The sequence below is a fragment of the Panthera tigris genome, chromosome D1, assembly GCF_018350195.1.
Source record: "Panthera tigris isolate Pti1 chromosome D1, P.tigris_Pti1_mat1.1, whole genome shotgun sequence".
Classification (NCBI taxonomy): domain Eukaryota; kingdom Metazoa; phylum Chordata; class Mammalia; order Carnivora; family Felidae; genus Panthera; species Panthera tigris.
The window spans coordinates 58,662,866-58,676,928 of NC_056669.1; the positions used below are offsets into that span (position 1 = coordinate 58,662,866).

The 14,063-nt window shown below is 54.4% G+C and overlaps 1 protein-coding gene across 3 annotated transcripts in view; it reads left to right on the forward strand.

Annotated features, from left to right (window-relative positions):
* The window catches only part of PDE2A (phosphodiesterase 2A), a 98,649-nt gene that overhangs the window by 63,810 nt on the left and 20,776 nt on the right, over positions 1-14,063 (forward strand). For all 3 annotated transcript variants that reach the window (XM_042958325.1, XM_042958324.1, XM_042958326.1), the window contains 3 exons: positions 2,117-2,206; positions 6,191-6,279; positions 13,618-13,727. In XM_042958325.1, coding sequence (XP_042814259.1) covers positions 2,117-2,206; positions 6,191-6,279; positions 13,618-13,727 — 289 coding nt within the window. The remainder of the gene's footprint in view (positions 1-2,116; positions 2,207-6,190; positions 6,280-13,617; positions 13,728-14,063) is intronic.

Sequence of the window (14,063 nt, forward strand, 5' to 3'; positions counted from 1 at the left end):
TGGCATATACTTAATCAAACTGCACTGGAGGTCAAGGCCCCTCAGGGCTCAGCTCGACTACCCTCCACCTCCTAATCCCCCCACCTCCAGGCAGGAACAGACCTAAATCAGCACCACCTTCTGGGGTCCTGCCCTGGGAGCCTCAGCCTGAGGAGCCTGGGTTGGCAGACTTAATTTGGGGATTATTTGGGACATGAGCCCTTTCTCCCTTCTTTAGTCTGCAGAATTGACCTCGAAAGGCCACGCTATCTTACGTGTATATTGTGTGTGCAGCTGTTACTAAGTCCTGGCCCTGTGAACACATAAGGAAGTAGCTGCACCTGTGTGTGTGCCTGGAGGTATCTGAAGGCATGTTGGGTGTTCCTGCAGAGATGTGGAAATCTGTGGCTGTGTGGCCGGGTATAGGTGGTGCTGAGAGTGTGTGAACTGGGATGAGGAGTGCCTAAGGGTTAAAGGACAATTAACCCAATTTGGGGATTATAATGTTTGGAATCAGCAGCTTCTGATGTCCAACAGCAGAAATGGATCTCTGTGACCAAGATGTGTCTTCATTCTTGAGCAGTGGGAGGGATCAGAGGGAGGCTGGGGTTTGGGGACAGCAATGCCAAGTGAGCATTCAGGGAGTGAGTCCATCCCTGCCGCCCATTCGTGGAAACAGGACTGGGTGGCCATGGGAATGAGGGAGAAAACCGAAGCCAAGAACATGCAAGGGTGAAACCTGTAGCTGAAGCCTGGACCCCGGTACAGGACTCCCATCTGTGGCCTCTCTGAAAGATGGGCACTTCGTCCATTCTTTCACACCCTTAGGGATAGGCAGCTTACTTCCTCCTTGTCTCCTGGTGGCTGATGCCTATGTAGCATGGCTCTGCGTAGATAAAAGTCCTTCATCCCATTGGGTCAAGGCCAGCCTCTTTTAAACCTATGGGTCTCCAGGCTGTCCCTGGGGCCACGGAGTCCTGTCCCCTGCTCAGGACAGCCTGACAGATTTGGAGTCAAAGATTGTGACCCATGGGTCTGCTCTGCTGTAGGCTGGGCACCCCCAGACTCTCCAGTCTCAGGCACATGCAAAACTTGGTTTCTAGTTCCCTCCTTACATGGGTCACCTGTGAATGAGTCTCATCTTGTCCTCACTTGGGAGGGACACAATGCGCTGGGGATGATCTAATCAGCAAATAGAGGTGGGAGAACTGTTATCTTCCCTATTTGGGATAACAGATCTTTATTAATATGGCCTGCAGTGTCAGCATTTTAATTTATTACCAGCCACACATACACTATGGGCTCAGACTGAGTTTGTGGTTCACTAAGACCCTCAACCTCGTAACATTTTTATATGAATGGGGGCCAAGCCATGTCGCCTTCCTCCTACAGTTAACTATTTTGCTTTTTGAACACAGACCCAGCCATCCACAGAAAGGAACTTCAAGGGCTTGTGGGGAGGGCATGGCTGAGTGGACGGTATGAGTCATGAGCTTGCCTTGGCCCTGGATCCCCTGTTCCATTACCTTTCTTTTTGATCCCTGTGGCTTGGCCAAGTTAATAGAGTGAGAAGCGTGGACCTTTCTTCTGTTCCGGCTCTCCAAGGACAAGGCCTGTTCCTGGGATGGGAAAGCTGTGAGGCAGTCAAGGCTGACTTCTCCTTCCCCCACTGTCTTGCCAGGGGCTGGCCCAACTGTATTTCTCTCACCTTGTGGGCTCATGCACCCCATGGGCTCTCTCTAGCTCCCAGGATTCAAATTGAGGTTTTATTTGTTTGCTTGTTTTGCTTTGTTTTAATATGGAAGATTGTGCTTTCCCTACTATGCCAGAGTTGTCCTTGGCTAAAGGACAAGAGGCCTGGGAGCTAATCTAAACTTGGCCTCTTGACTCACTGTGAGCATGCTAAGCCCCTGGCCCTTCTCTGAGCCCCCTTTTCCCATCTGTAAGATGAGTGGACCTGGATACTCTAGGGCCATAAGACTTGTTGGATTCTGAGATTTTAAGATCCTGGGATTTAAGTGTCTGAGAGACTTGGGCTCTGGTTTAAGCTGGGACTTTGTGCTCATAGCTGTCTGGGCAGATGGGGCTGCCCTGGTCTGCCTGGAGAAAACTCTCACTGCCCTTTTCTCTCTTCCAGGATGCTTTGCTGAGCCTGGGCTCTGTCATCCACATCGCGGGCTTCCAGCGGGCTGTCAAGGAGGCCCTTTCAGCTGTGCTCCCCAAAGTGGTAGGTGCCTTGCCCCACACTTTCCCCACCTCCCAAATCTTTGCCCAGCTCCTTACTGTGTACCTCACACAGAGTTGAGTAGGAAGAGGCGGGATCCCTGCCCAGAGGATTCTCGCAGGGAAGGGAAGGGTTTGGGTAAGTGTTCTGAGAGGGCATTCTGGAAGAGAAGGGCTGAAGCTAAGTCCCAAAGAATGAACTTACATAGGAATTCTGGAATATCAGAGACAGAAAGGGACTTAGAACTTCATTGGAAAGATCATGTCTCAGACAATGGAAAGGATTCTCCTAGGATAATAGCTAGAACATAGTGGAGTCAAGTGGGCTTTAAAATATATAGCTGGAGGGGTTGAGGGTAGACATGCAGAAGAACTTCCTTGATCCCAGATCCCATTCCAGAGGTGCTAGAATGAGGCTCAGCTTTATTGAGTGAGTCGTGTGAAGTTAAAGTGTCCTGCCTGGAGATAGGAAGCTGGACAAGGTGACCTCTAGAAACCTTTAGGCTTCTCTCTCACCTGCCCCAATACCACGGATGATTGCAGATTAGGGGCAGGTGGAGGGTGGCTGCTTGGGCCCTGGTCCCCTTGGTTGTCTGGGCTCAGAGTGCCTTGGTAAGGGAACTGTGCCCCTCCTGAGCTGCCCCCCAGTCATTCCCCAACCTGGCTCCAGTGGCTACTGCTCACACCTTAGGCTGTAGGACAAGTAAACTTGCCCTGAAGACCTGGAGCAGCACTGTCTCAGCTGTCAGCCTAGTGGGGGGAAGGGGAGCACCGTCTGAACCTGCCAAAGGAGCACTAAAGCCTTCCAGGAGGAAGAGATGCCTCAACTGGGTCCCACAGCCTGGAATCCTCTCTCCCCTACTCTAGACACCAGCCAGAGTCAGCCTCTGCCAAAACGTGACATCCTCCACCCCCACCTCCACCCCTGCAAGCCTATCATATCTGAATCTACTTGATGGATGAACCACTAGAGGCCCAGAGAGGGAAGGCACCTCACCCAAGGTCACACAGCATGACAGGGACAAAGGGGTATTGGCACCTAAGCATCCCCATTCTCTCTCCTCTGCTCTGCCTTCTCAAACCTTCTAGAAGTTCAGAGCCCTGGAGGAGGGCTAATGAGTGAGCTTTATTGAGTGTGAAATTGGTAGGAAGTGGGTGGTGTGTTTGAGCCCAAAAATAAATCCTCCCAGAGAAGGGTAGGACTGAGGCAACATCTGGCCTGGGGTGGAGAAACATCTGGAAAGGAGGGGGTGGAGAGGTTAGCAGGTCAGCATCTGTAAGGCTGCCCTGGGCCCCTCTGTGGCCATTGAGACTGTCCTGGGAGGGGTAAGAGGAGGTGACTGGCTACATCTTCATAGGCAGGGTGCCTGGTGGTTGTGCCAGTGTAGATGCCCTGTACTGGATTAATTGTATTTCCAAAGCTGGGGGTTTGGGAGACAGCTGTGGTTCAGACAGTTAGGTTCCTGGGACAACGGGACACGTCTACCTCAACTCATCCAAGAGACCTGTATGAGCTAGGGAAGCCCTGACTTTGGGCAGCCCTGCTTTAATTGCATGGAGTGTCTCAGTCCCTCCCCTCCCCCCCACACACACCCAGGAGGGGTGGGGAGATGGGAGGTGTGATCTGCACCCAGGGAGGGGTGGGTAGGCAAGAGGTCTAGTCTGTCCCCAGGGAGTGGGAGCAGGGATGGGGGGGGGGGGCATCTGACCTGTCCCCAGGAAGTGGGGGGAGATGGGAGGATCTGCACCCAGGGAGAGGTGGGTAGGTGAGAGGTCCGGTCTGCCCCCAGACAGTGGGGGCAGGGATGGAGAGGGGACATCTGGCCTGTCGCCTGGAAGTAGGGGAAGATGGGAGGGTCTGCTCTGCCCCCAGGAAATGGGGTGAGATGGAAGGTCTGGTCTGCTCCCAGAGAATGGGGGCAGGGACTGGAAGGGGTGGGTCTGGTCTGCCCCCCGCCCAGTGGAGTGGGGGTGGGGGGAAGGGCAGATGGGCGGTCTACTCAGTCCTCAAAGGAGGGAGGGAGATGGAGGTGTCAGCTCAGCCCCCAGGGAGGGGTGGGGCGCTGGGGGAGGGGTCTCCATACTCCTCCTTGGTGAGGAGAGCCTCTGGCACCTGGCTCCCTCATCAGCACCCATTGTGGCAGGCAGCCCCGAATGCAGATGGTGCTGATGTGTCTGAAATGGTTCCCTCCTTCTCTCCAATAAACTCAGCTAATTTTAACCCAGAGGGCTGAGAGTGAGGGGGTGGGAGATAGAGGGACATCCGGAAGTGATGAGGATCTGTCCTCCCAGGCTCCCCACCCCTTGTGTACCCACCTCTCTCTCTGCCCGGGGAAGACTCACTGTGTGACCCTATGTGCCGGGGAAGACTCACTGTGTGACCCTATGTGCCGGGTGGTCTCTTAACCTCTTTGGGCCAAATCCCTCAGGCCCCTCCCAGGCTGCTGCAAGGATTGGAGGACAAGAAGGAGGCTGGATATAGATGAGGAGAGGCCTCCCTCCCACTGATTTCTCCATCCCTAAACTCCCAGCCTAGACCCTTACCCTGGAGGGCAAGGGGCCTCCAGTTCTGGCCTGTGACTTGCCCCTGTCACCCTTCTCAGGCCCTATCATCCCCAGCCCATACCACCAATGAACTGGTTCAGGTTCTCTGGAAGCAGGACTGGAACTGGGGCTGGGAGGTGGGGGCAGCCAAAAACAACAAGAGTGGCTGGCAGGACTGTGGACACCCACAGTGGCAGAAGGGCCGTTACTTCAGCTGAGAGGGATTCCACACTTACTGGCACACTTACTACGGGTGGGCCTTCAGCGCCTGGCTCCAGTGTCATCTCCTCCAGAAGCCCTCCCTGGTAGCGCAGCAGAGAGGAGAGACCTGCCTGCCCGCACCAAGAAAACAGCGCTCCTCGGGATACTTACCTGGGCGTGTGCGTACCCCTCGGGGTCTTCTGGACAGCACCGGCCTCTGGGTCTCCCTCCCTCCGCACCCAGAGTGTGCATGGTGGGGCGCTCAGTGAGGCTGGGCTGAATGAGCTGGTTACGGATCCCTCGGGGTGACCAGTCCTGTTTGGAGGGGATGTCGATTTTTCACCCGTGGGGCAGTGGGGTTGCCGTGAGGGCAACCACTTCTGCCAAGACATGGCCTACAACCGAGGCCAAAATGGCTCTGGGCCCTTGGGGAAGGCAGACTGACAAGCTGAAGACTTGACAAGCTTCGAAGAGAGCTTCGATCTCACTCTGGGGAGTGATCACTCCAAAATGCGCACCTGCTCCTCTCTCTCAGGGCTCACAGCAGTCTCCTCCAAATGTTTATAGGCCCTGCTGACCCTAAGACAACCTCCTGTGTCCCCTGCCTCCCCTGTCAGTTCCATAAATGCTCTGTGCTCTTTACACTGCCTGCCTGCTACTTGGCCCAGAAGCCACTCTTTGTGCCTCACCGACTCCCAGAATGTGTTTCATTTTTACTGTAGTTACAGATGTAAGGTCACTTCCTCCGGGAAGTCCTTCTGGCTTGAGTCACAGTGTGTGGTTTCTTGTAGAATTATTTGTGTCTCTGAGGTAGGAGGGACTCTTCCAGGGTGTTCTGAGCCCCTCTTGGCATTTAGCCCTGAGTAGACCACTCAGTTGTTTGCTGAGGCTAGAGTCCCAGCACACCGAGGTGGGTGGTGGGTGAGATTTGTCTGCACCTTCAGTCCTTTAGACTCTTTCCCCAGCACTTTGGATTTGGGGTGATAGACAAGGAAAGCCTGCAGGGTCACGGGTCACTGCCTGCCCAGAGAACCCCCTCCAAGAGGAGAGGGCGAGGTATAAGTTCATAAGGGACTTTTTCCACCATGGCTACATGTTAGAATCACCTGGGGAGTAAAAACAAACAGATGCTTGATCCCACTCCTAGAGGGTCTGTGACCTTGTCACCCAGATCCATGTCTGGGCTGGGACAGGGTGGCTGGGAGGGCTCTGTATAGGGTCTCATGAGTGCCTTCTGTCCTAGGAGACTGTCTACACCTACCTGCTGGATGGGGAGTCCCGGCTGGTGTGTGAGGACCCCCCCCACGAGCTGCCCCAGGAGGGGAAAGTCCGGTGAGCTATTTTGCACCCCACTGCCTCTAGCACAGTCAAGGATCTCAGGCCTGGGGGACCTTCCAAAGTCATCCAGTCTGATCTCCCCCACCTGACCTTGACCTCAGCTTCCCTGCCAGCTGGGGTTCCTTGGCTGGGTCACTGACACCCCCCAGAGGGGAGAAGCAGTGTCTTTTCTCATGTTGTGTTGGGGCAGTGGACAGCACAGGGAAAGGGCCAACTGGTAGGTTTTCTTCTAGAAACCTGGGGAGCTCTTCTAAATTGCTGCAGCCTCCTCAGAGCCCAGTCTCAGAAGGTCAGGGCTGCAGTTTATCAGTTAGAACCCAGCAGGCTATGAGAACTGCCTGGGAAGTTCTCACAGAATCACAGAATGCTGGACCTGCGGGAGCACACAGTGTCAACCCAGTATGTGAGAGCAGGGAGAAGGAGATCAGAGACAGTGTCCTGCTGTGGGTTCTGAGCCTGACTGCCTGGGTTCAAATCCCAGTTCCCTTTTACTAGCTGTATAGCCTAGGGCAAGGTACTCAACCTCTCTGTGCCTCCGTTTTCTTGTTTGTAAATGGCAATAATAATAGTACTTATCTCATGGGGTTGTTGGGGGTGAATTAAATGAGCTTAACACAGCCCTTAAAACTGAATCCATAAGAAGTGCTAAAGGTCTGGTTTTACTTTTGTTATGATAGAATGTTGGAATCGCTGACTTTAGGAACATCGGGCTCAGTGCTCTGTGGTCCCCTGATACCTCTGAGCCTATTGAATTCAACCTCTTTATCTTCCAGATGGGCAAACATCGTGAGACGTGTCCAAGGCCACATACCTGGTGTGAGACAGAGGCAGGCCTGGGACACCGTCTCCTGGCTCCTGGCCATTTGGGAGACAGCGAGGGGAAGTGGAGCTTGTCAGATGAGAAAGTGTTGACAGGCAAGAGTGCTGGTCCAGAGGAAGGCAGGCCACGGAGGGCATGGTCACTGCCTCGTAAGCACTGCAGGGCCATCATGGGCCCAGGGAGCACTAGGCCGGGAGCTGAGGGCCCAGTGGGCACCAGTGGGGGTGTTACTAGAAGAGGAGGGCTTTTCCAACAGGCCAAGCAGTCCAGCAATGTGGCTTTTTCAGGTGGTAGCTGAGACTGGCGAGACGCTCTCCTTTCACAGAAGCCATGGAAAGAATTGCTGTTTAGGGATGCCAGAGGTTCCTGAGGCTAGGGATGTGGGTGGTTTTGAGGCTCCTCCTGGTACTTGGGACCCTGGATTCCTGGATGCTGGCCTCTCTCTAGCCCTTCCCCGTGGAAGGGGCCGGTGCCTCTCCAACAACCCAAGAGCTTTCCCACCTCCTGTTCTCCCATTTGGCTCCCCCATGGTGTGGGTGGTGAGTGACACTCTCCCCTTCAGTTATCTCCTGATAACTCCTCCCTTCAAGGACTGTGTGAACCAAGCCGGCCATGCCTTCTCTGGCTTCTACTGTCCCTTCTGTAAGACTGTAAAATAGGGCTGGAAGGTCTTTGGAATCTTAAGGAAAAAGAATGCTGTAATAATCCCCTTTCTCCTCTGAGCCAGCACACCTACTGCTAAGAACTTTGCTTCATATGAGCTTGCTCCGTCCAAGAAGTTTCCTCAAAGTGGCCCAGGAAGGCCTTCCTGGGAGAGGGTTGCAGGATCATGGGCTCAGAAAGCAGGAGGGGAGCATGATGGGTTTACTAGGCCCCTTCTGAGCCTGCAAACGTTCCCCTTAGGTTTTCTGCTGTGAGGTGGGGTGGATGGGGTGTCTTTGGTCCAGGCATCTTGGAGAGGTCTCAGATCTTTTGCATCAGCAGCTCTTTCAGTATCCCCTGACCCCCTGCCCCCACAACCACTTCAGACTCAGTAAAGCCTTTGGAAAAAGTAACAAGAAGGAAAGGGAAGGGAATGGGAGGGGAGGGGACGGGGGGGGGGGGGGGGGGGAGGGAAAGGAAAGGAAAGGAAAGAGGAGAGGGGAGGGGAGGGTAAGGGAGGGGAGGGGAGAGGATGGGGGGAGGGGAGGGGAAGGGGAAAGGAGAGGGGAAGGGGAAGGGGAAGGGAAGAAGAAAAAGAAATAAAAGGCAATTAAAAGTGAATGTTCCTTGGGGTGCCTGGGGGGCTCAGTCGGTTGAGTGACCGACTCCAGCTCAGGTCACGATCTCACAGTTTGTGGGTTCGAGCCCCACATCGGGCTCTGTGCTGACAGCTCAGAGCCTGGAGCCTGCTTTGGATTCTGTGTCTCCCTCTCTCTCTGCCCCTCCCCCACTCATGCTCTGTCTCTCTCTCTCTCTCTGTCTCAGATATAAATAAACATTAAAAAAATTAAAAAAAAAAAGTGAATGTTCCAATGCAATTGGCCCAGAGTTCAGTGGAGATGGGGAGGTGAGTGCCTGCTGGGAGACAGGGCTCAGAAATCAGAGAAGTCAGAGGAGGAGAGGCTGGTAAGGGGCAAGAGGGGTGAGGCAGTACACATCCCAGGGGACACAGAGATCAAAGCTCCTTCAATCTGGTAAGGATGGGGGGTGAAGGTTGAGGTCAGTCCCGTCTTCTGAAATCTGTGCTATGCTTGCCCTCTCCGTGTCTGGTGTTGAGCCCACCCCCTAGACAAGGGCTAAGACTTAGCTCGGTATGTGGAAGAGGGAAGAACACTGGAATGGGAGTCAGATAGGCCTGGATCCTACCCTGGCCCCATTGCTGCCTCCCTGTGTCCACTTCCAAGACTGTTTTCTTATCCCTAAAACAGAGGTAACAGTAGGACCTGTCTTTTGGTGTCATGATGTAATGGATACACAGTGCCCCGTACACAGTCAGAGCTCAGTGGTTGCTGGCTGCCCTCCACCCCCAAGTCTCAATTTCCCCATCTGGGTGACCTTGAGAAAATTACTTCCCTTCTTGCTTCATTCAGTCTTTTTCTATAAAATGGATGGGGCTTGGTACAGAGTCCTTCCAATGGTGACCTTTGCAGTTCTGGCCCCAGCAGCACACTGGGCACCTGCCTCAGGCTAAGGCTGAGGCAGATGCCCAGTGGAGGGGGCCCTGCTCCAGGAAACCCTGGAGGGCTGGCAGGGCTGGCAAACAGCAGCAGGTGTGAATAGAGTCGGGTCATAAAGACAGATAAGGACCCGGGGGTAAGGGGCAGAGGATGGGCTCAGGGTAGTATGAGGGAGGCAGGGGAGACATCCAAGGGACAATGGGGAGGCCCCTCCTGCCACTGCCCCCTTACCCCTGTGGGCTCGCAGGTGCCCAGTTTCATCCTCACAAAGCGTTTTGGGTTCCCTGCCCCCCTCGTGCTGGCTCATGCCCTCTTGTCCCTAGCAAAGCCCTTCCCTGTGTGGCTCCATCTCAACCGGCCACATTTCCCTAATCTCCCACAGCCCAGCTGGAGGCGTTCTAGGAGGCCCGCTCCATAGTTCCCTGACACTAAGGAAGATCCAATTTCCAGAAAAGGTGTCTGGCCATGACGGCCTCCCTCAGGGATGGGTCTTTCCACAAGAAGAAACACGAGCTGGGAGTCAGGAGACCTGGGATCCAGGGGGGTGTCCTGAGATCGCGCTGGGCCCCTGTCCACTCCTGGGAGACAGTAAGACACTACAATGTCTGAGGGCTGGTCCAGCTCTGAATTCCAAGAACTGGAGGGGAGAACCTCCTGGAAGTCTTCGTCTCTCTCTTGTTGGAGCCCCCTCAACCTCCCAGCCTATTTCAGTCCCCAGCCCTGCCACCTTCCTCTTCTTATTGTGTCTCCTGCCACCTTGAAGCCTCTCACGACCCAATGCTGAGTGTGGCAGAGTCTGGGGCCTTTCAGCTGCCACAGAGACACCACCCACACCTGCCCCAGCTGCTTGTCTCCCTCTGCTACCATTTGGGGGTCCCAGGGCCCAACCTTGACACATTCCTTCCTCAGAGCTGACCTGGTCCTTTTTTACCACAGAATCTGTGTTCCTCTGATTTGTCTCAAAGGACACAGGAAATAGTCTCTTCCCATCTCCAGAGTCTCACATTCTGGGAGAGGGAAGGGGAGGGGAGGGTCCAGGTTCTGGGCTGAATCATAATTTGTCCCCTAGAGAGATGAAAGGTCACAGAGAGATTTAGGCCCTAGGAAGTGGGGTGGGGGGGTGCTCAGTAAAGGGGATGGGGCCTCACCAAAGAAGGGGCTCAGAGGAGTAGAAGAGGGCCTGGGCACTCAGCTCTTTCCAGGCCATTTGACCCTACCAACAGAGAGCCTTTTTCTCCACTCTTGCCACTAAACAAATAATTGTTAAAGGAACAGAACCGTCATAAAGTACACGCCCGTTCCTCTCCTCACTCTGTGCCCATCTGTCTTTATCGCCACTGGGACAGCCATGACCACCCAGGCACCAGGGCTGAGTCATTAGCCTTCAACCTGTACAGCTGGCCCCTGGCGTGAAGTCCCCTCACCCCCACCATCAGCTTGGCAGGTGGAGGTAGGAGGCTGGAGTCGTCAGGAGGGGAGATGAGGCAGGGCAGAGGGTCCTAAATTGAGGGAGGAGCCATTGGGGTGTGAGGGTAGACAAACACCCACCCTCATCTGGGTGGAGGAGACTCAGCCTGGGCCCTCCCCTTCCCCTTCCAGTCTGTGGGTGTCTTTAAAACTTCCCAGGGGACAACAGTTCTGGGAAGGGTGCAGCAGAGGCAAAGGGCTTGCATGGGGGGTGGGCTGAGGTGAGCATGGCCCGGCACAGACCTGCCTGGGACCACGGGATGTGGCCAGGCCAGGGAAGGCAGGTTGCAGAGCAAGGTGCCAAGGTTAAGGATTTCTGAGGGTTTAACCTCCCGGGAGGCCCCAGTGTTCAGTGAGAGATGTGGGCTCAGTCAAGGTTGATCTGCCCAAGCCCTGCCTCTCCTCTGCTGACCAGGGACCACTGAGACCAGAGGCCCTCCCTTACAAGAGGTTTCCAGTCTCTCAGATTCTCCCTCTGTAGTGAGAGTTTTACCCAGCAGCTAAACTGATGCACCTGAAAGCAAACCTGACCTTTACTTTCCCCAACTCAAGTCCTTCCTGGTGCTCCCACTGCCCTCAGGATCATGCCCAGCTCCTCAGGGCTCTCTCCAGCCTCGCTCCAAGCCGTCCAGACACACTAACCTTCTTGCAGTTGGGCCATCCGGCAGACACATGTTCTTTCTTTCCTCTGAGCCTCTACACATGCAGTTCCATCTGCTTGCACATCCCTTCCTGCCTGCCTTGACCCAACTCAGCATCACCTCCTCCAGGAAGCCTTCTTTGATACTAATTCCATGGGGAACAGTTGTGAGAGATGCATGGGAGGTGATTCACTCATTGAATGGGGGAAGTGAGGAAGAGGGAGGTAGCTGGGACAGTTTGTGGACAAGCCACAAGGGACCCAGGGGATGGTTGTGCCACTTTTTGGTGGTGGAGAGAATAAATTCAGGTTGGGACTGGGTGCCTTTGACAACCTCGGGACATCCAGGGCAGGCTTACAGGAGGACTTTGGGTATCTGGGGTCTGGAGATCATAGAGTTGGGGCTGGAGAGTCATGGAGCCATGAGCACAGAGGAGGGAGTTTTGTGCAGAAAAGAAGAAAGGCTTCATCAGGTTCCTGGGGTGTGGGGTAGAGGGCAAAGCCAAGGCAGCCAGCCCCTGGTTGGGGCAGGGTTGGGGGAAGAGGGGTGTCAGGGGTCAGAGAGATGAAACTACAGCCTTTACTGACCAGCAACGGAGGGACCAGCGCCACCTTGTGGTTGCCTAGTAACCAGACGGTTCGAGGCCAAGTGGCTGGGTGGGTTCGACAAGAGGGGATTGGCTGAGGGTCACCTGCCTCCAGGTGGCCTGGCCCCTGCCTCCATGAAGACCCCGCCTTTATCAATTTAGTCTCCAGGACCATGGCTGCATTGCCCTCCTGCCACCCTAGATTCCTATTCCTTCCTGGGGTGATTGGCACAGTTGGACAGGGCAGAGCTGGGGCCTAGCACTCCCGGAGCCTAATAGCCCAGCGTGTGAGGGCTAGAAGGTGGGACACACCACTGGGTCTTGTAGATTTTGAACCAAGAGGCCAGGAGTGAATGGATCCAGTTCAGAATGTGGCGTGAACTTTACCAAGAAGCTCAACCTCTTAGTCCTCAATTTCTCTAGAGGCCGTGACCTCCTAATCAGGAGGCTTGTAGGCCACCTCCTCTCTTTTCCTCATCTGGCCTTTGCTTGGCTCCCCTTAGTGACCCCACATGCACACACTGGAGTCCCAGCCCCCCAAGGCTTCTCTTCTCTTCAGGCCAGGCAGTTCCTACAAACACAATTAAGTGGAGGCAGCGTGAGGGATGAGGAACCCAGGACAATTAATCCTCAGGGAGTGACAGTTGGTGAAAAATCAGGCACTTAATTCAGCAGGAAGAGCTAGAGGCGGGTTGTGGGGGTAGGGTGGTATGTGTAGTGAGGGCAGAGAGAGACTCATTCTTCCTACATCACCTACCCCCACCCGCTGCCCCTCCATCACACCTACACCCATTCATACCAATCCCGTTGGAAACTCACATCCCCTCAGGTCTTTAGGAAGGTTCAAACACACCAGCCAGTTAGGAGTATGGGCTCTGGTGCCAATTGCCTGGGTTCAAATCCTGACTCTACCACTTATTAACCATGGGATCTTGGATAGGTTCCTAACTCCCAGTGCCTTAGTGTCTCTGCCTGAAAATGGAAATGATGATAATATTTAATTCATAGGATTGTTGGGAATTCTGAGTCAATCTCTATGAGTTGCTTGGATGGTGCATGGCACATAGGGAATGGAGGGTACTTTAGTTACGACGATTACCTCTGGAGTCCTCCCTCCTGTGCTTAGTGCTGATAGTTGCTCTAGAATGTTCCCCCCCCCTTCTTTTAATTAAAGTATGGTTGACATGCAGTGTAACACTAGTTTCAGGTGTATAGAATGGCTTTCCTGAGGATTGAGTTGGTTAGGGTTCTCCTCTTCCCCACACTCTTTCTCCCTGGGAGGCTCAGAGAGGTAGGCCACTTGCCCAAGGTTAAGTAGTGGCCACAGCAGGATTTAAAAGAGGCAGCCTTTTAAAGTAAAGCTCTGAGCCCTTGCTTTACTTGCCCTGGGGGACCTGCACGGGGCCCCAGGGTACTTTCACATACCCACCAGCAAAGAGGCACCAGAGGCCAGACTGTGGCTGCCTGCCTCTTCCACATGACAGGTCAGGGTTCCTATCTCTTTTATTTGTGTCCTCCTCATGTCCGCCCTATGGCCGGTCAGCTTGTCTAGATCCTTGCAGATGTGCAGAGTCCAGCCTGCTGTGTATCCCCAGGTTGGGGCCTGCACCTTTTTGATCCAGGGACTGAGAGGTAGGATCACATACATCCTCTTTTCAGAGACGCTGTGATCTCCAGGAAGCGGTTGGGCTGCAATGGACTGGGCCCCTCGGACCTGCCGGGAAAGCCGTTGGCCAGACTGATGGCCCCACTGGCTCCTGATACCCAAGGTAAGGACTGGGAACTGGGCAGGGGCAGGGAGGGACCGTGCGCCTGCTCCCCAGATCCCATCTGTCTTCTATCCCTGTCTTCATCTCTCTGTCTCCTTTTTCCTCTTGCTCTGTGTCTTCGGCAATCCCCTCATCTAATTCTCTCTCTATTGTGCTACTAACTTCTCTGAGCCTCGATTTTCTGATCTATAAAATGGGGATGAGAGAACCTACCTTGAGGGGGTGTTTTGAGGAGGAGCAAATGAGATAACGCATGTTAAAGGCCGGGCACATACTAGGGCTCAGTGGCCAGTGGCCGCAGTGGTCACGTGCTTGTGTCTCATGCTAGATGGGCTG